Source organism: Rosa chinensis, chromosome 1, assembly GCF_002994745.2.
Source record: "Rosa chinensis cultivar Old Blush chromosome 1, RchiOBHm-V2, whole genome shotgun sequence".
Lineage (NCBI taxonomy): Eukaryota > Viridiplantae > Streptophyta > Magnoliopsida > Rosales > Rosaceae > Rosa > Rosa chinensis.
This window is the reverse complement of record NC_037088.1, coordinates 34,511,999-34,536,165: the sequence shown is the minus strand read 5'-3', so window position 1 is coordinate 34,536,165 and position 24,167 is coordinate 34,511,999. Positions and strand designations below refer to the sequence as shown.

General features: G+C 36.3%; 1 protein-coding gene and 1 pseudogene across 2 annotated transcripts; one reads left to right on the top strand and one right to left on the bottom strand.

Moving 5' to 3' along the window:
- Positions 1 to 294: 294 nt before the first annotated feature.
- Positions 295 to 7,610, top strand: LOC112165544 (annotated as a pseudogene).
- Positions 7,611 to 13,744: 6,134 nt separating this feature from the next.
- On the bottom strand, positions 13,745 to 20,431 carry LOC112186871 (AUGMIN subunit 7). 2 transcript variants are annotated; one of them, XM_024325418.2, is made up of 9 exons: positions 20,117 to 20,431; positions 19,946 to 20,031; positions 18,708 to 18,769; positions 18,128 to 18,219; positions 17,827 to 17,952; positions 17,163 to 17,253; positions 16,212 to 16,319; positions 15,738 to 15,836; positions 13,745 to 14,245 (listed from the first exon to the last, which is right to left on the bottom strand). In XM_024325418.2, exons 1-9 carry the CDS (start codon positions 20,248 to 20,250, stop codon positions 14,060 to 14,062), a joined length of 984 nt encoding a protein of 327 aa, XP_024181186.1. In that variant the 5' UTR covers positions 20,251 to 20,431; the 3' UTR covers positions 13,745 to 14,059. The 2 variants fall into 2 exon arrangements, with proteins under 2 accessions (XP_024181186.1, XP_024181195.1); XM_024325427.2 differs by lacking the exon at positions 13,745 to 14,245 and adding an exon at positions 15,369 to 15,392.
- Positions 20,432 to 24,167: the final 3,736 nt, after the last annotated feature.

The window sequence follows — 24,167 nt, the reverse complement described above, 5'->3', positions numbered from 1 at the left end:
CAAAATTTTTAACCTGATACATGGTTTTGATGAACAAAAGAGAAAAGACATTGTAGGCAGAAAAGATAAGTTTGGGAATAACATGCTACATGTGGTAGGAAAGTTGTCCCCATCAAGGCAGATTACTCATATTCGAGGTGCAGTTTTACAAATGCAGAAAGAACTCCAATGGTTCAAGGTATTAAATCTCTTCTATGTTTCTTTCTGGTGCCTCAAATAGCAATTCTTCAAGGCTAACACTAGAAATTAGTGAATTACTTCACCTCATCATGTCCTAAGGTTTTGTTGAATGAGATGCAGAAGGTGGAGCGCATGGCAAGTCCTAAGGATCTTAATTGTATAAATTCAGATGGTCGCACACCCCGTGAGGAATTTACTATGAACCACAGGAATTTGGTAGAGGCAGCAGAAAAGTCAATTAAAGAAACTGCAACTTCTTCTTCGGCACTTGTAGCTGCTCTTATCATTACCATTATGTTCGCTGCAACAGTTACAACTCCTGGTGGAATTAAGGACATCACAGGTATTCCCATATACTTGGACACCAAGGCATTTCGGATCTTTATAGTTGCAGATGTTACATCGCTCTGCTCTTCCACAACTTCAGTAATGATATTTTTGGGAATCCTCACATCACGTTTTTCAGAAGAAGATTTCCTCACATCCTTGCCCACAAAATTGATAATTGGCTTTCTTACCCTGTTCCTATCTATCGGGGCCATGATGATTGCCTTTTCTTCTAGCATTTTCATAATGCTCCATGAACAACAATCTATTGTTAGTCTATCTATTGTACTCGCTATTCTTCCAATTGCCTCATTCCTATGGATGCAATTTCCTTTCCTTCTTGATATCATTATTTCTACTTATGGATTCAAAGTATTTAGAAGGAGAGTAGAAACTGTAAGATTCTAATATTATATGATGATGTTTTATCTTTGGTTTGCTATTTGTAATAAGAAGCTTTTGTAAAGATGAAACAGTTTACATGCTTAGATCTTGTAATAAATATTCCAACTTCCAAGTTTTATTTTTGGGTTAGCACGTTACTCAAACATTCTGTATGTATCTCATAATCCGAGCGCAATGTTTAGATGGATATTTATGAATAATTGATCTTCTGTGGTTCAATCTAATTCTAGTCGATGAGTCCTAAATTTTGTGAATGATGTCCGGAACTTTTGCTTCTTACTGGACAAGTTGTAATGAGGCCCCTACAAATTTTTGGGAGTTTGTAAGTTCTTTGAAGTAAATTGAAATTTAGGACTCATTGACCACAAGATAGGCACATAGAATTGACCTTATGGTACAACAGCCCTCTTACACCAAGAGCCATCAATATTAATTTTAGTTGAGTTATCAAGTGGCTTCCAGATGGTGGGCTCGAAATAGTACTTGCATGGGGAGTCTAAGGTCTCATTGAGAATTTCTTATGCCATTCTCCAGCTAGTGAATAAGAGCATCTTTAGCAATGCTAGCCATTTTTGAGTCAAATTTTAGCCAAAGTAGCTAAAAAGTTATTTTGGCTAGCCACTTTAGAATTACGTCTGTATCAGTCCTCTCTATTTTAGCTAGTTTTAAATTTATATTATTTTTTAAGTGAAGATTAAATAGTTTAAATGTATTTATCAATTACATAAAATAACTCGAAAGGAATGTATTAAATTATAGAGAGCCTCATCTCGCTCTCTATATTTAGGAGCGAGATAGCTAAAAGTTATAATGGAGAGCCACTTAGGAGTCTGGTGCAGCTGCTAAAATATATCAAAAGCTAAACATGCTTTCCAAAATAGCTAAGGAGCCAAAATAGAGAGTCTGCTAAAGATGCTCTAAGGTTGATGATAGGATTCTCCATGAACTAGGCCATGTTTGTTTCCCGGAAAGTGGGTATTGGGAAAGGAAATATTTTCCTTTCCTGCATTTGGGGACAGCCAAGGAAGGGAAACACTTTCCCTAAGGAAGGGAAATCCCCCCCCCCCCTCCGGAAACACTTTTCCAAAGGAAAGGGATTCCTTTCCTTTCCAGTCAACCAAATAGGGATTCCTAATTCTCCAAATCCATGATGCCATCCCACCAGGCTATAAAACTAAATGACTCCTGCTCAGAACCTTTTCCCAAAAATGGAATATAAATATAAATTTTGTATAAATCTTTTTGTACATGTATATAATTTTATATATAAAAATTATGTGCCCCACTTACTTTTGTGCCCTAGGCCGTCCTTGATCTTCAAAGTTCAAACAATTGTCGCACATCTTGTCACATTCCTCAATGGGGGAAATTATTAGGCGGTTCTGGACCACCACGTGTCACTGCTGACATGGTGGTCCGGACCAATAATTTTAAGACGTGTGGATTATTGTTGAAAAATTAACCACATCAGCCAAGTTTGGGAGTGTTAGCCCAACAAACAACAGGTGTTCTTCTGCGTTTTAACCAAAATGTTTTCTATTTTTCGTCAATTTCTGGTCTTTGCTATGAAATTTGAAATTCATAGCTCAGTATAGTCCTTACTCCTTACTGCCTTACAAGTTGTTTATAGTTTAGATCTATGGATGAACATGAACTTCACGATTATAGAATTAATTTTTTTTCGAATTAATCAATAATTTTCTTGATTATATCACATCCTTGACTAATACCAGTTTATTTGAATATGAACCTAAATGAAAAAAGGGGATCGAGCGGGCGCTGATTTCCTTCACATCCAAATGAACAGATTCCTAAACCAACATATATCACCTCTTCCTGATTCGCCCCTCCCGATGCAGCAAACGTCGATTTTGCTTTGAATCAGCTCGATCGGGCCGAGATCTCTCAATTCTCTTCCCCTTCAGATCTTTGAATTTTAGATCTCTCGAATCTATTTTGCATATGCATGATATACCCAGAACTCTTTCAATCAAAAGAAAAGATCAACAATTTATGCTACTATGGGATTAGAGGATTATAGAAAAGATGTAGTAAAAGAAAATAGATGAGAATCTGGTGTTTTGAAATTTAAGGCGTTGAAGGAGTGAAGAAGAAGAATTCCAATCTAGGTCCAATACAATGCATTGTCGTGCGTTTGGTTCAATTCCTCCTTGTAATAAAATACACGTGTCATTTTTTCATTAACCCGTACCACCATGTCAACAGTGACACGCGGTGGTCCAGGACCACCTAATAATTCTCCCCTCAAGGGTTGGGCTAAACAATAAACCACTACTATAATATTATGCTTTCACCATATTACGGGCAACAAGATGCTTAAGTGGCGGGTCCCACTATCAAACCTGACTCCACAATTTAATATTTTAATATAAGCATATATGGTGAAAATATATATATATATATATATACACACACACACACTAGTCTGCATTCTGCAATCACATGCTCTTCATGTATAAGAAAAAATTTTATTGTAAAAAAAAAATAGTTATCTGCAAAAGAAATAGATTCAGTGGGTAGTTATTACAGAGAAAAAATAGTGGGAGAGAAAAGTAGGGGTTGTGGGATCATTTCTTTTTCAGGGTTAAATATGTCAAAATTTTCAGTTTTAGTTAACAAAGTCTCTTCTCTTAATAATAATATAGACAGATTTGCTCACCTGAGGGACAATTTTAAGGGACTGTGAGAGACAAATGCAGACTCAACATAGTATTTTTTTACGTATTCTTTTCTACCCTTTTTGAGAACTATAAACACAATTATAGCAAACGAATTTAATTTCAAGAGTTTCTCACTCTCTCCAAAACTTTGAAATCGAACAAATTTTCTTTTTAAATTTGGAGTAGATCTGTTGGTGCAAAATTCACAATCGCTACATCACAATAAGAAATTGATGCATAATTCATATTTTTTATCTAATAAAATCGACGTGAAGATTAGCCGCCCAGCTTGACTGGATTTTATATCTCTAAAAAAAAATAGAGTTTAACATTTGAAATAAACATTACACGTCTATTTATGAGCAGTTTTACCTGAGACATCAAAAATCTCAGGACGGACTCTGGTCAAGATGGAAACAAATCAACCATCGGCATCTCAATTCTTAACAACCCGGCTCTTTGTTTTATAATTGAATTCCACAGATACGTTCTATCCAATCAACTTGCAATTATGAATTGTTCTGAAAATACCATTTAATTTTATACGATCGATTCACACTAAAATTCAAACTAGTGTATAAAGTATAAACAATGAATTATATGATATGGTCCCTATATGAACTATTCATTAACTTGTCTTTTTATCCCTATCGTGCGCCGGCCATTCGAAGTCAATACATCCAAATACATTTTATTTCCCATTTGTTTATATCTTATAGTATATATATGGCATTCGAAACACAACTGCTGCCTCCAAGGATTTCCCATAACATTAATTGAATTGAAGCAACTCACATTCTCACTCCAATCATCCCTTCTACTAATATCTCTTATATTTGTCACAACCTCAGTTTCCTTAAAAATTCCAAGGCTGAGTCCAACTGGAGGGCAATTTATACATGGTAACTATTGGACACAAGGCCGACCCAGCGAAGCTTCATCATCTGAATTTGATAACAAAGATCTTCAGACATTTTACTACAAACAAACACTTGACCATTTCAACTTTAGGTATGATAGCTTCAATAATTTTCAACAAAGATATTTGATCAATTCCAAGCATTGGGGTGGCTCCAATATCAGTGCACCTATACTCGCTTACTTAGGCGCAGAAGAATCAATTGATGTTGATATACCTATTATTGGGTTCCTACCTGAAAACGCCATTCACTTTCAAGCCCTCCAGATATATATAGAGGTACATTCTGTATGAATCTGTTGTAAGACCGAGATAATTGATTAGTTAGCTGTATTATACTTATATGTATTATTGGGTCTGAGACATTAGTTTTTTTTTTCTTCCCCTTATCAGCACCGGTACTATGGGGAATCAATCCCATTCGGATCAACGGAAGTGGCATTTAAAAATGCAAGCACTCTTGGATACTTCAACTCAGCCCAAGCTATAGCAGATTATGCAGAAATTCTCATACATGTAAAGAAGCAGCTACATGCTGAACATTCTCCGGTCATTGTTATCGGTGGCTCATATGGTGGAAGTGAGTGACTAAATGTACACATTTTGAAATTAAAATTGTTACATTAAGGGCTCGTTTGATAACATACATATATGTTCTTTGACAGTGCTTGCTTCCATGGTTTCGTCTAAAGTATCCCCACGTCGCTCTTGGAGCTCTGGCCTCATCAGCTCCAATTCTATACTTTGACGACATAGTTCCTCCAGAAACAGGATACTACTCCATTGTCACCAAGGATTTTCGAGTAATATATTTCTTCCTTAATTTCTTTCCTTCTATAAATTTACACAAACTACTGGGGAGGTGTACCCCATACTGGCAATCTGAACGTACCAGAGCTAAGCAAAAATCCCACTGACCAATAGTTTAATTCACAGTTGGCTAGGGTCTGACACAAGATAATTTTTTCACGCTACTATTTTCAGTTAATTAGTACATAACAGATTGATTATTGACATGCATATGTGTAGGAAGCTAGTGAGACTTGCTACCAAATCATAAAGAAGTCTTGGTCTGAAATTGATATTATTGCTTCTAAGCCTGAAGGCCTCTCAAGTCTTAGCAAGAAATTCCGAACTTGCAGGTACATCCCCTGATAAGTTTCATATGACGTGCATAATCATTTTTTCCGTAAAACATAATTAATGAATAATAATAATAATATATATGTTCAGGTGATTATTTTTGTGATTTCCCTTTTCTGTTCTTGTTTTGCAATTAACTAGACCGTTGACCACGTCGTCTGAGCTCAAGGACTACTTGGACTCGATGTATGCTAGGGCAGCTCAATACGATCGTCCACCGAATTATCCGGTTACTGTAGTCTGCGGTGGCATTGATGGAGCTTCATCTACAGATGATATTTTGACAAAAATATTTGCAGGTGTGGTTGCATATACCGGAAACCAGTCATGCTATGTCAACCAGCCCAGAAATGTAACAGAAAGACACGTCGGGTGGGCCTGGCAGGTAAATGATCAAATAATTAATTTATTTATCAAGCATGTAGTGTTTGTTTAGATAAAGCCAACCCTAATACGTAGACGTCCACAATTGTATTTTTAGAGTAAAAGACACAATATGTTCATCATGCTGACTATTCTAAGGGTCCATGGTACGTGATAAAAAGCTAGCTAGCTTTTAGGTCACAGAATTGACAGGCCAGGGAGGCAGGGAGAATGCTTCTTCTTGCTTAAGAAACACGTTTGCAATTTTTTTTATTTATTTTCATCTTTTCTGATTTGCAATCCAGTTAAAGTTGGGAGTACATTTGCGCGCAATATCTAAGAAGTTATACATGAGGTCAAATTTCTTAAGAAACAGCAATTTCCGGCACATTAGTACTATTGCCTTGATCTTGTTTCACGACGTTTTTACAGTTTGCATCAGGGCCAAGTTTCTAACAACTTGATGAAATTTGATAAGATCGTTGTTTTATTAGTAATTACAAACTTTCATTTACCCTAATTCAAATATGTTTGAAGATGGTTAACCACGATAATCCACCTATTTGTTTCTTGATTATTTAGACATGTAGTGACATGGTGATTCCCATAAGCGTGAACAACGACACCATGTTTCCACCGTACAAATTTGATCTCGATGAATTTATCAATAATTGCAAGGCAACCTTTGGCGTCCCTCCCAGGCCTAATTGGGTGACTACCTACTTTGGAGGCCATGTATGTAATGCTGTTACTTTCTTATTATTGCTCATAACCTATCCTAAGAGCAAGTTCACCAGTTGGGTCACCAGGTCACCCACTATTCACTGCTTTTTAGTGTTAATTTCACCCTCTGGGTCACGAGCAAAGTGTATTTCGTGCCTTGGGTCACGGGTACAGTATATTTCATGACCCAGAGAATGAAAATATACACTAAAAAGCAGTAAATAGTAGGTGACCCAACGGGTGAACTTGCTCTAATTCTTTTACTCTGTTTAATTCATATGAAATGCATGGATATATATGCTAATATCAATACAACCTACGCTAAATATGTGATGCAGGACATAAAACTGAGTCTCTCCAGGTTTGCTAGCAACATTATTTTCTCCAATGGGCTAAGAGACCCTTACAGTATTGGCGGGTATGTACAGACACGAAGATGACTTCAAAACAAATATATAAATGAATCAAGTTTATCATTTTCATTATCTTTATAAAACAAGACGATTCAAGATTAATATATAGTATTTGACTAAATTTAACATTGTTTTACTCTCATGATAGCGTTTTGGAAGACATATCAGACAGTGTGGTAGCTGTCCATACAAAGAATGGTATATATCTTTCCAAATTCATTTGTTTGGAGTACACCATGTTTCGAGTTTTAGGGAAATACATATTTTCGCTTTATTAACTACCCAAAATTGAAATTTACTTTTACAGGGTCTCACTGCTTGGATATTTTCACCTCAAACCATGCCGATCCAGACTGGTTGGTCAATCAACGGAAAAGTGAGGTCAGAATCATCAAAGGATGGATGGCTAAATACTTTGCTGACCTTCAAGCTCTCCAACAAGAAATACCACGTTAAATAATATAGTTGGACAAATCCAGATTATACCTACCCAAAATATCTCTTTGCATACAAGTAGCTTCTTTTTGGCAAGAGATCACAACAAAGTGAAGGTCCTAAAGAAAACAATAATCACCATCTTTTCATTTGTAAATTTCTTTTTTAAAGGATCGACATGGGTTATAGAAATAACACACTTTAATTACGTCACACTCTTGGTCTCTATTACCAATCTTATCCCTGAAGCTTCAATCGTTTCCACTTGAATTAATGAATGTGTTCCTTGATTATAAAGGATCTTATCATCTTCAAAAAAACGTCTGCTAATAAGTTCTGAATACTACACCTTTCCCAATATTTGAATCATTATAACTAAGTGTTACTTCTTCATTCATTCGATCGATATATTGTTGTTTTTTTTTTAATAAGAGATTGACTAAACGAAAGCAAAAAGAAAAATGAGAAGAGGGATAACACATGAACAAATGACAGAAAGGTTAAATATTTTAAGGGTAGCGATAGGGGTTTTAAATAAGACGTAAATTTTTTGAAGCCTTAATCTTATGTGGCATGCTATGTCAGTTTAGATAATTAGTATCATAAAATAGGGAACGGATCAATAGCTATCTCATTTTTAGTAAAATTATACTTCAATTCTAATCTATTGGATTATATAAGCATTGATGGTTGAGATTTAATACAATTTATTTTTTTTTCTTTTTTTTTTAGAAAAGGTAGGTGTCAATCCATTAATAGTAAAATGTAGGTAATATCATACAATAGCTCACCCAAATATTGGGCTATGACAAGGTTGAGCTATTCCTAGATAACCTTAAATTAATCTAAAAGTAACATGTTGGTGATGAAAAATTTCGATTGGATTTTGACTAGGAATAGTTGAGAAGCTTCTCAAGATCGTTGACCCGAAGTTTGACCATCAGTTCGAAGAGGGGGGTTACCTGTAGAAAACTCTTCGACACCTAAGTCAATATCTCTCTTAGTCGAGTATAGTAGAATGAGTCGGAATGAGATGCATTACCCTGATGTCAATCCTCCTATATATAGGCGATAACATACTTGGTCGACAAGTAGTCATTACTACTGCTTTTATGGCTATATTTACTCATGCAACGATTGCTGCACTTATGACGGGGTAAGTAGTCATTACTACTGCTTTTATGGCTATATATATATATATATATATAAGGTAATTACTCAAAGAGAGGGCCATTATTCTTGAACAACTTGGAGTTGGGTCTTCTTTTCGCACTATTACATATACGAAAATAATGGGAAAAATTGGATTCAATTGTCAATTATTCCTATCAGAAATAGGATTGACTACAGATTCGAGCTATAGCACATGGTTTTAGAAAACCGTACGATTTTCCTGATCTAAATTCTAAATAAAGTAGGTTTTACATGAAGAAAATTTGGCTCAGCATGTTCTATTCGATACGGGTAGGAGAAGAACCCGACTCAGTATTCTTAAAAAAAAAAAAAAATAGAGAAATCAGAACCAAGTCAAAATGATATGGATCTACTCCTTCTTGCGCCAAAGATCTTATCATTTCCAAAGAAACTGGAGTTACATCTCTTTTCCATTTTCATTCAAGAGTTCTTATGTGTTTCCACGCCCCTTCAAGACCCCGAAAAGTGGACAAATTCCTTTTCTTTTCTTAGGAACACATACAAGATTCATCACTACAAAAAGGATAATGGTAACCCCACCATTAACTACTTCATTTATGATTTATGAATTTCATAGTAATAGAAATACATGTCCTACCGAGATATAATTTGGAACTTGTTATCCCCTTGCTTAGCAGGCAAATATTTACCTCAGTGGAAAGGATAATTCATTCGGATCAACATGAGAGTCCAACTACATTACATTGCCATAATCCATGTTGTATATTTGAAAGAGGTTGACCCCCTTGCTTCTCTTATATATATATATATATATATATATATATATATATATATATATATATATTCCTTCTTGGCTAAGGACATCCTTACCTAAGCTTAGGTACGGATTTCCAGTTTTTGGCCACTTTTCGATCACATATTCACAATTTAACTGTTCATTTTTTAGGTCCTAATGTATAGATCATCTATACAAAATTTCAGCCAAATTAATGATCGTTAAGGCATTCAAAACTGCAAATTACAACAATGTACACGAACGGTTCTGGGTCTACAGATTCGGTTCGTTTGTGTAAATTACAGTTTTGGATGCCTTAACGATCATCAATTTGGGTGAAATTTTGCAAAGATGATCTATACGTTAGGACCTTAAGATATGAATATGTGATCGAAAAGTGGCCAAAAACTGAAAATCTGTTCCATAAGCTTAGGTAAGGATATGAGAAATTTTGTGTGTGTGTGTGTGTGTGTATATAAAAGGTAATTACTCAAAGAGAGGGCAACATATATAGTGAAAGCAAGATAGGTAGCTTCAACTTCAAGTGTCAAGAGTGGGCCACTCGAATCTTGATCATTGAATCTTCAGCGGTTGGTCCTCAAACTTGAACCAGAAGAAAAAGACTTGTAAACTAATAATTGAAAGTGTAGAAAACAAAGTCATCCCAATGGTACTTGGTGGAGTTAGAACTCCAATCCCAGTAGAAAATAAATAAGTAAAACAAAGCAGATTGTATAATTTAATATACGTATAATTTAATAGCAAAAAGAAAGAAATTTGTAGATGACCTTCTGGAAGGGGTAGATCGAGCTCCTTTACCGGTCATGATCAACGTGGTTTTGCACTATCGAAGTTTAGGATTGAGACATGACAGGATTACAGGAACTAAGAAGATATGCCATAAGTAGCTAGATACCCCCAGTACACCGGATGAGTTTCTGAGAAACAAATGGGGAAGGTTGAAAGCACATGCACTTAAGATGAACCTGGCTTTTCCTTTTGGTTAAATTTCTTTTTTCCTACTTTGACATATATTTAACAAAACAACAAAATGAAGTCATATCTGTTTCTAATTTCTATAGCTTGATAGGTCTTTTTGTTTTTGTTTTATTTGACTGTAGCACAGCTTGATTAGGTCAAGTTATTATGTTCTTCTAGGTGCCTTCCAATTATATAGTCCAATTAGTTAATTAATCCTCCTTGTCAAAAATAAAAACTAAAAAATGTTAATCCTCAAGTACCTTTTTCTTTATTAACATAGACTAATTCAGTTTTGTCACTTTAGATCGAGTAGAGAAGCTACAATTCAAGAGTTTCATTGAGAAGGATGTCACGGAGATGACTTCTGTTTTACATTTTTATAATCCTTGTTTTGTATGGGTTGTCACTTTTGCCTCATGTTGTGCTCAGGTTGAACTGGTGAAATTAATTAGCAGGGCAGCAGTGTTCATCAGCTCATATCTTAGAAGTCTGCAGGGGCTCCTTAAGCCAATTTGTATGATTTGACTTTTTAAGGCATGCTGTTCCTAGTTCTCTGCTATTTATCTTGGATAATGTTGTATTGTAATGTTAGGTCAAGAAACAGGGTATCAGACTTTTTGTGGTTCCATTAATTCACTCATGCATGCTCAGATTTTCAGAATAGATTCTTGTGGTTGATCGAACAGAGCAAGAAATGCAAGAAACTGCCTCTTTTTGTCGTTCTTTATCATGTTGGGATTCTCGCAGCAATTTTCAGCAACGAAGATGAGAAAATAAATAAAATAAGGAATATGAAGGACACTTTAACACAAGTATTACATGGTTTCCTCTTGGTTGATCTACAGCCAGGAGGCGGGTTTGATGTTTTCTTATGAGTGAGAATTTTGAGACAATAACTGAAATGTACATCTATCCCCGAACTTGAAACCATGTAGGCATGAACAGTTGGAGTCTGTTAAAGTCTTAATTGACCCTCGCAATAGCCCCGGCCGGTCAAGGAAACTACTGTACACGTTTATATATAAATTTTTGGATGGTTACATTCATTCGTTTTTGACAATATAAGTAAATGGCTCAATGGCATTTTGTTTTATTTTGTGGCATCACGAGAATATTTTTCTTTGTTCTCCGACAATGTCTTTTTGCTAGTTTCTTCTGCATGCCTTCAAACTTTTCTGCACCAACAGGCAACATAGCTATAGTGCTATACTACACCAATACATATATTATTGCTTAATTTCAAACTCCAACATATCATTAGCTTTTGAATACTTGTGTATTAAGTATATATGTCAATTTGTTTTTCAGGTTAATGAGTTCAAAGCATACGAACTTTTCTCTGGCAGGAAGACAATCATGTTAAGGTCATGCTTTTCACTGATGATGTTTTCAGTTTTTATCATTTACTCTTCTTTTTCCTGTTGGGAAATCCATGTGAATATGTTATGTGAAAATATGCTTTTATTAGATGCTTAAGAGTCTTTGTCCGTCAACCATGCATGTATATACTCGTGTGCGATACTCTCACTTCAATTGGGTACATCCTGGTGATGGATCCACCTTATTCAAAAGACCCATTTATATAATTTCATCCCATGGTCTCCCACAGTCCCACATACCTATGTTCATCATTGTTGTGGATACCTCCTATCCAGCCAGCAGTTTATTTCGAGTCTTGCTTACTTGTATGTGATGTTTCAGCAAACTGAGAAATGCTTTATATCCTCTTAATATATTGTTTCTGATAAGATTATCACTCTTAATGTTTCAAGAAATACTTAATTTTACATTTTCTTTTTTGGTTTATGCATTTCTTTTGAAGTCTGATGGAAGTTTATTACTCTTTTGCTATAAAGAAATGCTCACAAGTAATAATGATACTGACATATTAGTTACCTTGTCGATTCCCTTCCTCTATAAAAGCTTCTAAGCAGTGGAACTCTGAAGTGATTTCAACTAAGGTTCACCGACATCTAAGAAGCTGAGTCCTCCACAAATTGGCACCAGACAACCTCAGTCCAATTAATGGAGATGTGGTATATTCCTATGTCTATAGAATTGCGCTTGTGTTACATGCATGGATACATACGTAAAAATATGCTTATATGTTTACGGATGCCCGTAAACCCTTCATATATGTGGGAAAGACATGCAATTTATCCTTTGGTATTCTGCTTAATGCGATATCTGACTTCCATGAGCACTAAATCCGCCAATTTATTTCACATCTTTACAGGATCTCTCTGCCACATTATTTGTTTCTTTGAAAATGCTTCGAACTACTCTCGTAAGGGAAGCTGAGGATGGGTTCATGGCATACCACGTATTTGTGTGAGATTCTTACTCATTTTTTTGTCCCCATCCTAATAGAATAAAATTTATGTGGAAAGAAAGGACGTAATTTTGAAGTCTTCTTACTTATGCAGAGTTGTAACTTTTCTCCATTTCTACTTTTAAATGAGGGGTCCTAAGTTCTTTGCAGCTTACTTGATCAGGAATAAGATCGACGTAGAGATAAATAAGCTAATTCCTAGAACGAAGGAGGAACTAGCTCCTGGAAATAAATGGCATTAACAGACAAAGCACTGAACATATTTGCCTTAATTCGGGGGTAAGCTGACGAAGTACACTGATACCAATAGCTCCAGGAAGGGGAAATATCATAGTTTATTCTGGGACTACACTAACAATGTTACCAAAGGACTTTCACAATAGGCTGGAATTGACAGTGAGTAAGGCCATAAGATCAAAAGGAGTAAGAGACGCTAGTCACTACTTAAGCCTTTGCTACAACCAAATCAGCTATCAAAGCTCCCACAATCACTGCACATTTCACCTGTGCGGATGTTAAGTTGAAAGCTTAGAACACTTTTATCAATGGATGTTGTCTGCTTTGCTTTCAGACCCGTTACTCAAGGTAATGCCATCTTTGGCAATATGGCACAACCGAATTGCTTGATAGGCTATGACCGTCTCTCTCTTTTAAGCCAACTGATTGCAGTAAAAACTTATTCAGTCGCATATTGCATAATGTAATAAAGGCAAAGGCATGGTGATTTTTTTTCTTCTCTGAAAGGAGGCATTGCTTTATTTAAGAATAAGATTTTAGTTTTTCATTAGTCATGATTGACCAGAAATGCAATCCCAATTTTTCATTAACTAACCAAAGCTGAATTTCATCCTCCAAAGTGGAAAACTAGTCGCTTATTTCTCGTCGCCTGACCATGAAAAGTGAGGAGAAAAATTGACACACAGCATGCACACGCCTACAACAACTATGTTTCATTCATAAATGGGGACAAATGTTATAACTACATTTTTAACAAGGATAGCCTCGGAGTAGTCAGTCTGGTACATAAAATAAGGAATTGGATTGAGATCACCCAAAAAATTACTAAAATGGGCTACACATACATGAATCAATATTACATTTGAAGTTAATTTCGTGCAAGAGGAAGAAACTAAATCTTCCCAGCATGTGCTCTCCAGTCACAGAAGAGGAAGAGGCCGAATAGATGGCAGCCCTCGTGAAACAAAAACAGCGTCATCATAACTTCACCTATTCACCTTGCTCTCGAGCAATGGAAGCCGAGAGAATTCCAAGGTCACGATTTAAGAATGTCAACGCAGATTCACATTCTGAGATTATTCTTGTGACAGAAGAGGGCTCACCAGCAACTGAGTCAGATGATCCGACAGCAAGAGCAGCATGTGAGTCTCTAAGATTCCTCAAGTTCCCTAGGAACTGCAATAAATGCAAACCAAAAAAAAACAGAGAGATGCCTTGTTATAAATTCATGGTCATGCCTTGTAAAATTGCAGCATCATGGTGCACCCTATATTGTACGATAATAACAATTTAAACTTCTCTCACACCTATTTGGTCAGAAAATGCAATTTTTATGTTATGTGTCATCTTTTGTGTTGTTTTATTTATAGCTTTGAATACATTTTAATATCAAGAAAAAGAACTAGTGGCAGGCAAATTAAGGATAATATATAAAGGTTTTACTGTAGAAAGACAAAGATTAACAGTTTACCAATACTACAGTACCCCAGAACAAGTAATCCCACCTTACCTGCCTAAAACCTCCCTACCCCCTTGCGCGCACACACGGATAAAAGGTCATCAGGAAGTGATGACATGTTGGGGGAGCAAGAAAGAGAAAGGAGGAGAAAATTCAATAGAGGATTTTGGTTTTCGGTCTCTTCTATTCTGCGATTGAAGAACATATATGATGGATTCATTTGAGGGGAGACTAGATCTTCCTTTTTTAATGAGAATACATGGTAGGAAAGACATCCAGAAAATGGTCCACAACCATGTCACTGTTTGCTTATCGTTCCCACCGACTTTACCTGCATGTTTATAGGAAATGCTTTGACGGGTTAAAAGGAAAAGTACCAGTCCCACTTTTCCTTCCATTTCCTACAACCTACTCCCAAGCAACAACAAAATGTCATAACTCCCCTTCTTTCTATCGTTCAGTTTTCTATATTGTGTTGCTACACAAACTGCTTAGTATAAGAAACACCAGTGAGGTTAACCCAAGCCAAGTCTATACCATGATCCACCACCACCAGCATTCCCATACAACAGTAAGAAGAGGCATTAACATGAAAAGACGAGAGAGAGGAGGCACAGCACAAAACACCGAAGATCTATATTACAAGTTAAGACAAAGTGAGCAGTGATGAAAGGAATCAAACCCCATGAAACTTTGTAGATAGTTGACAAAAATAGGCCCCACTGCCCCAGAAAATGGAAAAGTGACATTTGCAAACAGGATAGGTCCCACTTTCAACTAGTTTCACCCCTGACCCCTTCCAAGTAAAGTCCCTTATGCTTAGAGCCTACCCAACACCAACCAGGCATCATTAGGTCAACGTTCCTATGCTCAATACAATAAATAAACGCATTAATCCATCTGAAACGCAGTAGCAGAAAACTATAGAACTACAGAAATACTTCACTCATATAGCAAAGAGTTTAGAAATACTTCACTCATATAGTACTTCACTCATAAGGACTAGGCTAGGTCAGAGGTTTGATTCGCCTCCAATATAACCAAATAAATAAATAAAAAGGTTCCGATGTTGCATCATAAACCACTAAAATATATCAGTGATGGTATAAAGACTACTGGGGCCATTCATACTTTAGCTTCAGTCTAATAAACCTCAAGATGTGCTAGGAAGAAATGAATTCACATATAATTTGATTATCAATGAAATACCTTCAAAAGCATCTTATATGCCTCCAACAAGCGATTGGCAGCTGGCCCAAACCCATGGAGCTGGGGTACCTCCATCATGTGTGTCCAGGGACGTATTTCCTATGAAATGACATTTCAAGGATGCAAATAAAAATATGTCCCTCATACACATGCACACAGCAAAAACTAATAACAAAATATAGTATGGATCTGTGCGGATCAAAATTAATAAAATCATTCAACCAGAGTATCTAAAAGATGAAATTTTCAACTAGCATGGAGCAGAAAGAAGCAAAAACAATTATCTCATACATACTATGTGAATATGGAGTCCACTAAAAAGTATAAAATTCACCATCATGAAAAAAAAATTTACATTTCTATGTAACTATGCCATAATCCTTCAGTTTGGTACAGTATATAATAAGAGATAACAAGAAAAACAAAAACAGCTGAATGTCAAAAGGCAACATATAAAGGAAAAGCAGGTCGGACCTTGGTGTAAATCATATTGAATGATCTTGCAGTTTCTAGAAAAGATTCCAAATGTGAACGCAATCTGGATTCTACCTCTGCATACTCCTCATCTGGGTTGTAAGCATGCTGTATGTAAAAGGGAGAAATTATAATCACAATGAGAAAAAGAAAATATTAACAACGCAACAAGGGGAACTATAATACATATGATTTACAATAACAACCCAAAATTACAGGGACCATTTGTCACCAAATACATAATCGACCAAGGCCAAGGCATTGAAAAATAAAGAAATACTCAAAGTGAATATAAGTGGCAATCAAAGGATGTTAAAACTAATACTATAAAATATGAAGTTATCTTAAGGCACAATTTCAAATTTAGGGGGTCATTTCTAAGCATATCTTCCTGTGATGCAGCATAGATCAAGTGAAGGTCAAAAAGGAATGAACAGGCATCAAGGTGGTGGTTTTAGGTGTCAGAGAGGGTTGGAGAGATTGAGTACTCTTGGGAACACTCAGAATCTATGGTTGAGGGTAGTGACAGCAGAGTGGCTCATGCTTACATGAGACAAGAAGAGGAGTAATATTGTTTTCAAATCAAGATGAATTTATCTTTGCTTTATATTGAATAGTTTAGTAAAGAAACTCTGATATATGACTGGCATAGCCAGAGCATAACCCATACATTCTTTTCTTCTCTCTTTGTTATAGGAAACAAAATTTCCGTGGAGAAACGAAACTAGAACAGACTACAGAGCAATGGGCAAGACGTCCACTGGATTAATGAACTAAGGAAAGCTATTTACAGCAGCAATCTAAATAAGCGACAACCTCAACTACCACAATAATTACAGAATAACACTAGTAAGCAGCAGCACTACAATTTGAAAAGTAGGAAATAGTGGATAACTGCAGTATTATTACTGTCCAAAGCAAGAAGATATATGTAAGGAAAAAGAAACAAACCTTTGATGCCAAATCATCAACCTTTTGTTGAAGACTTGAGAGTATCTTTGATTGTTCTGTAAGCTTTTGCTCCAGCTCAGAAACATCATGCCTGCAAATGAATTTTGATTAAACAGTCAGAATGTTACTATATCCCAAATTAAGTAGGTTATCCTTACTACATCAGTTTGGGTTTTACTTTAGATTTTTATATCAGAAACGATTTAATAACAAACTTATGTATTGGAGTGGTTTTGTTTCTTCTGATGCTACAAAAACAATGACCAATGTAAGTCATCCTAGGATCATTGACTAATTGATTTCCTAATGGCTAATTAAAAATATGTCTACGTGCCATCTATCTTTACAGTTTAGAACATGCATTCGATCATCTTAATTTAACAGAATATATGGTTGAGAACATCATGTAATAGTCAATACCTCCAACTGATTAGCAGACTTCTTTACCAGTTTGGTAGCTGATAAAAGTATTAAGTTAATAAGAGTCTTACTCTAGGATTCCTCAAACTAAGAGAACTAAAGGCATATCCAGTTTATCTAGGAGATAAAGCAGATTAAAAGGCTTCAGGATTATTTATATGGTCATTAAAACTTTCAGGGAAGCAATTAATGTGTTTACTTTTAGGGAACGAGTTGAAACATAAATGAAAATAGAAACTCTTACAATGGATATATAGACTGAATCTGAACATCAGCGGGAAACAATTTGCACTCTTCTGAGAATATTTGAGCTTGTCTCTCTGCAATGGAATCAATTAGCTGTATATCCTTTGCCACCTGCTCATCTATACTGCAAAAATCACAGTGCATTCAAGATCTCAGGCCAAATTTGTTATGAGAAATCAGAAAACAAATCAATTGCTGATTTTGCTAGAAGAATGGTATTTGAAATTAAAAAACCCTAGTAATTTCTTTATCAAACAATCACTTGCCGAACAAAATGTAAAACTCAGTATTATCATAACCTCCATTCTGGATTATCAGCAAAAATGCTTGCCTCCACGAGATCTACAATTAAACGAAGCATTTCAGTGCGATCTTCATAGCTTCCTCGTCCCTGCCAATTAAAAAGCACTGTGTTTAGTAAAAGTTGAGAAAGTCTCAGTACAGAGTTACCAGGTTGTACTTAGATGCAAATTTCACCCAAATGAACATTTAGTCGCCAAATATATTTATCTTCTGTGAAGTGCTAACTAGTTGCAAAATGTGCAGCTTGCAAATAAATAAAAAATATGAAAAACAAAAACAAATCATTTTTGACTATATGCTGTCTAGTGTGCCTTCTATTACATAACATGTCTGTTCTGATATGCCAGGATAATTTTATTCAAATCACCTGTTTTCATGGAGGTTTCTTCTATGGAGATTGATATTTGACTAGCATATTAGGGGAACTAATTAAAATTCAATCACAAAGGTGACAGAGAGAGTGACTCAAAGTAAAGTGCGGTTCATTTGTAAAGCAACACTAAGGAGATATTAATTTCAGCGATAAGCCATCTATCACTCAGATAAATAATTCAACATCAATATGAATCTACTAACTTGAATGGCTTCTGTGTCAATTGTATTTGTAATACCCAAAAACTTCGCAATCTCTGCCAAATCTGCAAACAGAACAATAAAAGAGATGTAATTAAATTGCTACACCTATTTCATCATGCAGGACTTTGCAAGCTTAAAATTTTGGAATTTCAAAAAGTAAATAGCCAGGATATAGCAGCTGACTATAGGAGAAGGATATGCAGTTAAACACAAGGGTAGGAGCAGATGAAGGATGCTCCAAAACTTTTTACAGAAAATCCATCCTGGAGAGCATTTTGGTGTTTATGGTTCCAAATGCAACAATCCACAAGAGAGGCAATTGGAGAATAAATTGAATAAGAATGAATCCTTTCATTGCTTAGTGACATCTTGCAATTTTCTTCTGAGAAACAAACTTTCATATACAAAAGAAAGAAGATACAAAGCAGAGGACAAGGAGTGTGAATAACTAGCGTACAAACTGATTTACAACTAACACAATCACACTCAACAATTAAACATAAAACCAAAAGCTAAATCACACCTGCGTTACGATCATAAAGAATGGCCTGAATTTCAGAGCAATCTCTACACTCATAAAAAGCAATGGTCAAACCCTCAAATCCTATCTCATAACTGATTAACATCCTTACCCTCAGCTTCCTCAAAGATCGTTTTGTTCCTCTCCTTCATACCACCCAAAAATCAGTAACACAGCACATCTCCCCATATTCATGTTCTTTTCCTGCCTCCAAAGGATTAATAATTCTAGTTCATTACATGGTTCCAGACTTGCAGAGAAACACATGTCAAACTTGACTCACTAACCAGCAAAACAATTGAATAGGAATTCACATGAAAAAGCTCCTGACTACTAAAGCTTCCATACTTCTATCTTCTCTTCTGGAACCGAAAAATGACTTCTAATCCAACTAAGTAATACTCTAAATTGCTTCTTGCTGAGTTGGCACTGCCATGGTGTTCACCGAGTCTTATTAAACCATCGCGAGCACAAGCAACATGCTGTAATTGCTTCCTTTAAATTGACATTGAGCTAAGCCTATTTTCGATTCCTTTTGAAATATCATTCAATGCAGTAAGAAACATGTACTGTACTTTGTGTGGTGTTTAGCAAATGCAGTAGTAATAAGAAACAGAAGCCAATACTAGTGTGCATAAAACAATAAGTTACTTTCATCACAATCCAAACAAAATTCGGCATGACCCGGTATTCGAGATTCTACAAGAAGGAACCTTACATTGAATGCGGGCAGTTTCTTCGTCGCGATCCATGGCGTCCCCTTGAAGACTTTGTTGGGAGAAAGGTGACTTGTCCCCCAGCAATCTGCAAATGCAACCACCAGAAATGAAAGAATCAGCAATCAAGCAGAGAGAATCGGAGAGTAGAAACGGCATGTCGTTTTCTGTACCGGAAGAAGAGCCACTCGAGAAGAGCATAGCGCTCCATGCCGGCGAAGAGGAGGGACTGAGCAGGCGCATTGGCTCTCGGGTAGTTCAAAGTCGCCAGCTTCCGCTGTATCTCTTCCATTTGCCTCGCTGCCATTTCTGACCGGAAAACTCAGATCGGAATTGAATTCCGAAGGCCGGCAGTTGGTGGTTGGTGGTCGGTGGTGGGTTAGATTTGGGGTTTTCGTTGAAGTGAAGCGATCAAAGAGAGGGAGAGGGTTTCAAAGTTTTAACCATTTAATTCAAAAAATATTGCCTTCTCTTTGCGGTCCTTTGTTTTTTCGTTTTTATTGTTTTGAAAAATGGTAACTCCACTACCATTTTTTTTTTTTTAAATCAATAACAATAGGGTTTTCAATTCACTAAAATCAGAACGGCACAGATACATCCGTCATTGTTTATAGGCAAGTAAGACGAGCGATATGCTAGCACCACTCACTAATACAGAACAATACTCACTTAGAATAAGTGAGCCTATATACTACACAAAAGTATTTACTAGTAATAACTTAAATTTTCTCCTTACCCTTCTCACTAGGGCTAGGAGGCTTAGTAAGGTACTCAAAACAAGTTGCTTGTGCAACATCAATCTTCTTTGATTTTTATTATCATGAGGAGAAGATTCGGTGCAGGCCAGTGGGTCTGAGACTGGGACTAAAGCCAGTGTAACTCAACTACCATGAATAATAATGAAATGAAAGTAGTAGTGTACTAACCTTTCAAATATTTCATGACAATATATAGTGATGGGGTAGTCAAACTATAATACTATATTAATAGCCTCCCTCTCTTGTGGAGATCTAAGCAAATTTCATGTTTACATATGCCCTATTTCAACACGATAAGTTTGTATTTTGTGTTTCCGAAGTTTTTCTTTATGGTCTAGCAATGTGGTTGTGTTTTAATTTGGAGTTTGTTGAATGGGGCCTTATTGGGACTTTTGGGGTTCTCTAAATCTCGAGGTCGATTCCTTAATGGTGTAGATTAGGTATTGGTTAGTGATGGAGCTGTTGGTTTAATATTGGAGATTGGTGTTGGTGGTGTTACTAGTGTTTGGAAGTCAATATCTACATCCGGCATTGGGATAAGGTGGTTTTTTGGGTTCTGGGGCTCGAGATGGCAGTAGACTAGTGGTTACTTGGATAGTGTGAGAGTTATTTTGATGTTATTGATCTTGTGCTACTGGCTAATAGTAAGGCAGCTTGATTATAGTGGCATGGTGGTGGGTGGCGTGTATCACGAGGTACGATAGTTAGTTAAAGACGTCCTTAATCACAGAATCCAAGATGGCACATAATACTTAGGTACCAAGCACAAACAGTACTTATCTAGGAACTGAAATAGAATACAAAATCCTTGTTGATTACGCAAACAAGAAGGTCGAGACTTGTCACGCCTCGATTTTCAAGCACAAAATAACAACCACAAATACTCTGGGCGTGATGTTTTAGACATTAATACAAAACACTAGGAAAATTTTTCTTTAAAGAATAGTAAGTAAAGATGTCCTGAACCCACAATGTCAATACGGACCTGTTCTTTAGAGTTGTGTATTACATTACACTAAGTTTACAAATTAAATTGAAGTAACAATTCAATATGTAAACAACCCCACCAAACTCACTACACAGCGGAAGACTAACAAGTGCACACAACAAATAAACTCCTAAACTCACAACTACAACGGCTAGGGACCACAGCTCCAACATGTTCACCTTAACCTGCAAGATAGACCCCTACACCATTGAATAGTGCACCGGGTTGAAATAACAAACCTAGTAAGCATGTGAAAGCTCGTGTGAGTAAACTCAAAACAACAAAAAATACACACATGCTTAAACCATCTCAACCTAACCAAATCGTTATACAATTATCATAACGAAACTTCAATTTCATATCATATCATATCATGTTCATGTACGTTAATTCAAAATCTAAAACCCACATGCTCTGACTCTCAATTGATGCATTTAATTTCATATCTATCCAACTAACAACTAAACTCAAGTAACATTTTAAAACATTTAAAACTCCAATAATTCACAATCATGCTCCATTTTATCTCACGCGAATCATTGTCACCTCAGTGACCTTTCAAAATAAATGAAACCTCAACAACCACTTCTCGGAAAAGTAAAGCACTGATAAATTAAAATCAAGGAAAAAGTAATCCCTGCATGTGAATTAGTTCACGAGATCACATCAAAAGCACATCAAGCAAATCATAGTCATCCATGCGTATAGTTTAGTTCAGGAGATTACATTAAAAAAAAACAATCAATAGCAGTCATAGTAATCCCTGCATATCGTTTAGTTTAGGAGATTACATTAAAAACAATCAAATCAGAAAACAGTAATCCCTGCATGTAATTTAGTTCAGGAGATTACGAAAGAAGGCAAGCAAGTCCGTAATATAAATAAACTAAAAGTCAATACCATTCATCTATTAACAACACCAGACACCACATCAACAATCTCAAACATCAATCACTCAACAATAATCCATATCCTCTTCATAACAATCAACACATCAATTATCGCCACTTTGGTATTACAATATAAACTATCGCCACTTTGGTTCCACCACACTGGTTCCGCCACACAGGTCCTATTACACCACACTATACATTTACTCACACTCTCAAATACAACTTTCACCATTCTCAAAACAATAACAAAAACCTTTTCTAAAATATTGTTTGCACACCTCAACATTTTCACAAATCGTGCACATTCCTTTCAAAACATAAGTCTAACAACACCGTCATTTTTCCTTTTCCAAATTCATTTTTTTTCTTCAAAATCACCTCTCAACCCAATAGTGATAAAATCACGCAAAACAATATTTTTCACTTCACCAAACAACTCCTACTATATTTCCCAATCTACTCAAACTGAAAATCATTTGTAACAAATCCTTATTTTTACTTACCCATGAACAGTTGACGATCAAGTTCATATATTTCAGAACAAATATTTATTTTTCAACATATATGATTTTACAGTTAACAATTTATTCTACTAACTATCACTCAACTAATTTATCACCTAAAATAATGTGAGATTTACTCACCTCCAAATCCTGCTGTGTCTTCACACAAACCAAGACAAGCACAAAATCATCCATACTCCGCTCACACAATTCCGTCAATCACCTAACCACATCAAGGTCACACTCAATACAACACAAAGTACACAATCATTTTAAAGTTCGAAACACGTGAACTATAAACTGAAAGATACGTCAATTGAGACTAAACCCCATCGGAGACCACCTAAGGTCTTCGGAACACTTCTACAGTCAAAACATCAAAACTATAAGTCGATCAGACAGCCAGATTCACACGGATCGAAAACCGATCGAACCGAAACCGCAAAAATCCTAACATGCTCATACGATCTCCAAAAATTACAAACTATATATCGAAATGCTTGTATCGACGAGTAGATCACAATGAGGGACATAAATTGTCCCTGGGGTAGCTGGAAGCCACCGGAAAACACCACCACAGTGGCGCCGCCGCCGGCCAAAAGTCAGAATTTGGCTAAACTTCCTAAACAAAATATCTTCATCTCAACTCGAATTACAACTTTCCCAACTACAACAAAGTCTTAATCAAAGCCATATGGTAGGAATTTACCTCGCAATCTCTGAAATTCGAAGAACCCTAAAATCACAATCTTCAAAATTCGACCTCCACACTTTGAATCGTTGCAAGCCACCTTAGGAGAAAGCATCTACGTCCTCTGGGCTCCAAAAGCCCTCAAAATCATCGCCTATGGTGGCCGGAATCGGAAGTTCCTATTTGGGCTCGACGCAACACCGCCGCCAAACTTTGCCTCCTTGCTGCGTCTTCCTCCGCTCGTTTCGTGCTCAGATGCTACCACAGACTTCAAGAGGAGATTGAGGCGAAGCTATTGCAAGTTATCTAGTGGGCAAAGGTGGCCGGACGACGGAGAACGACGCCTGCGAAGGGAAGGAGGCGAAACCGGGGTCGGGACAGAAGAGAGAGA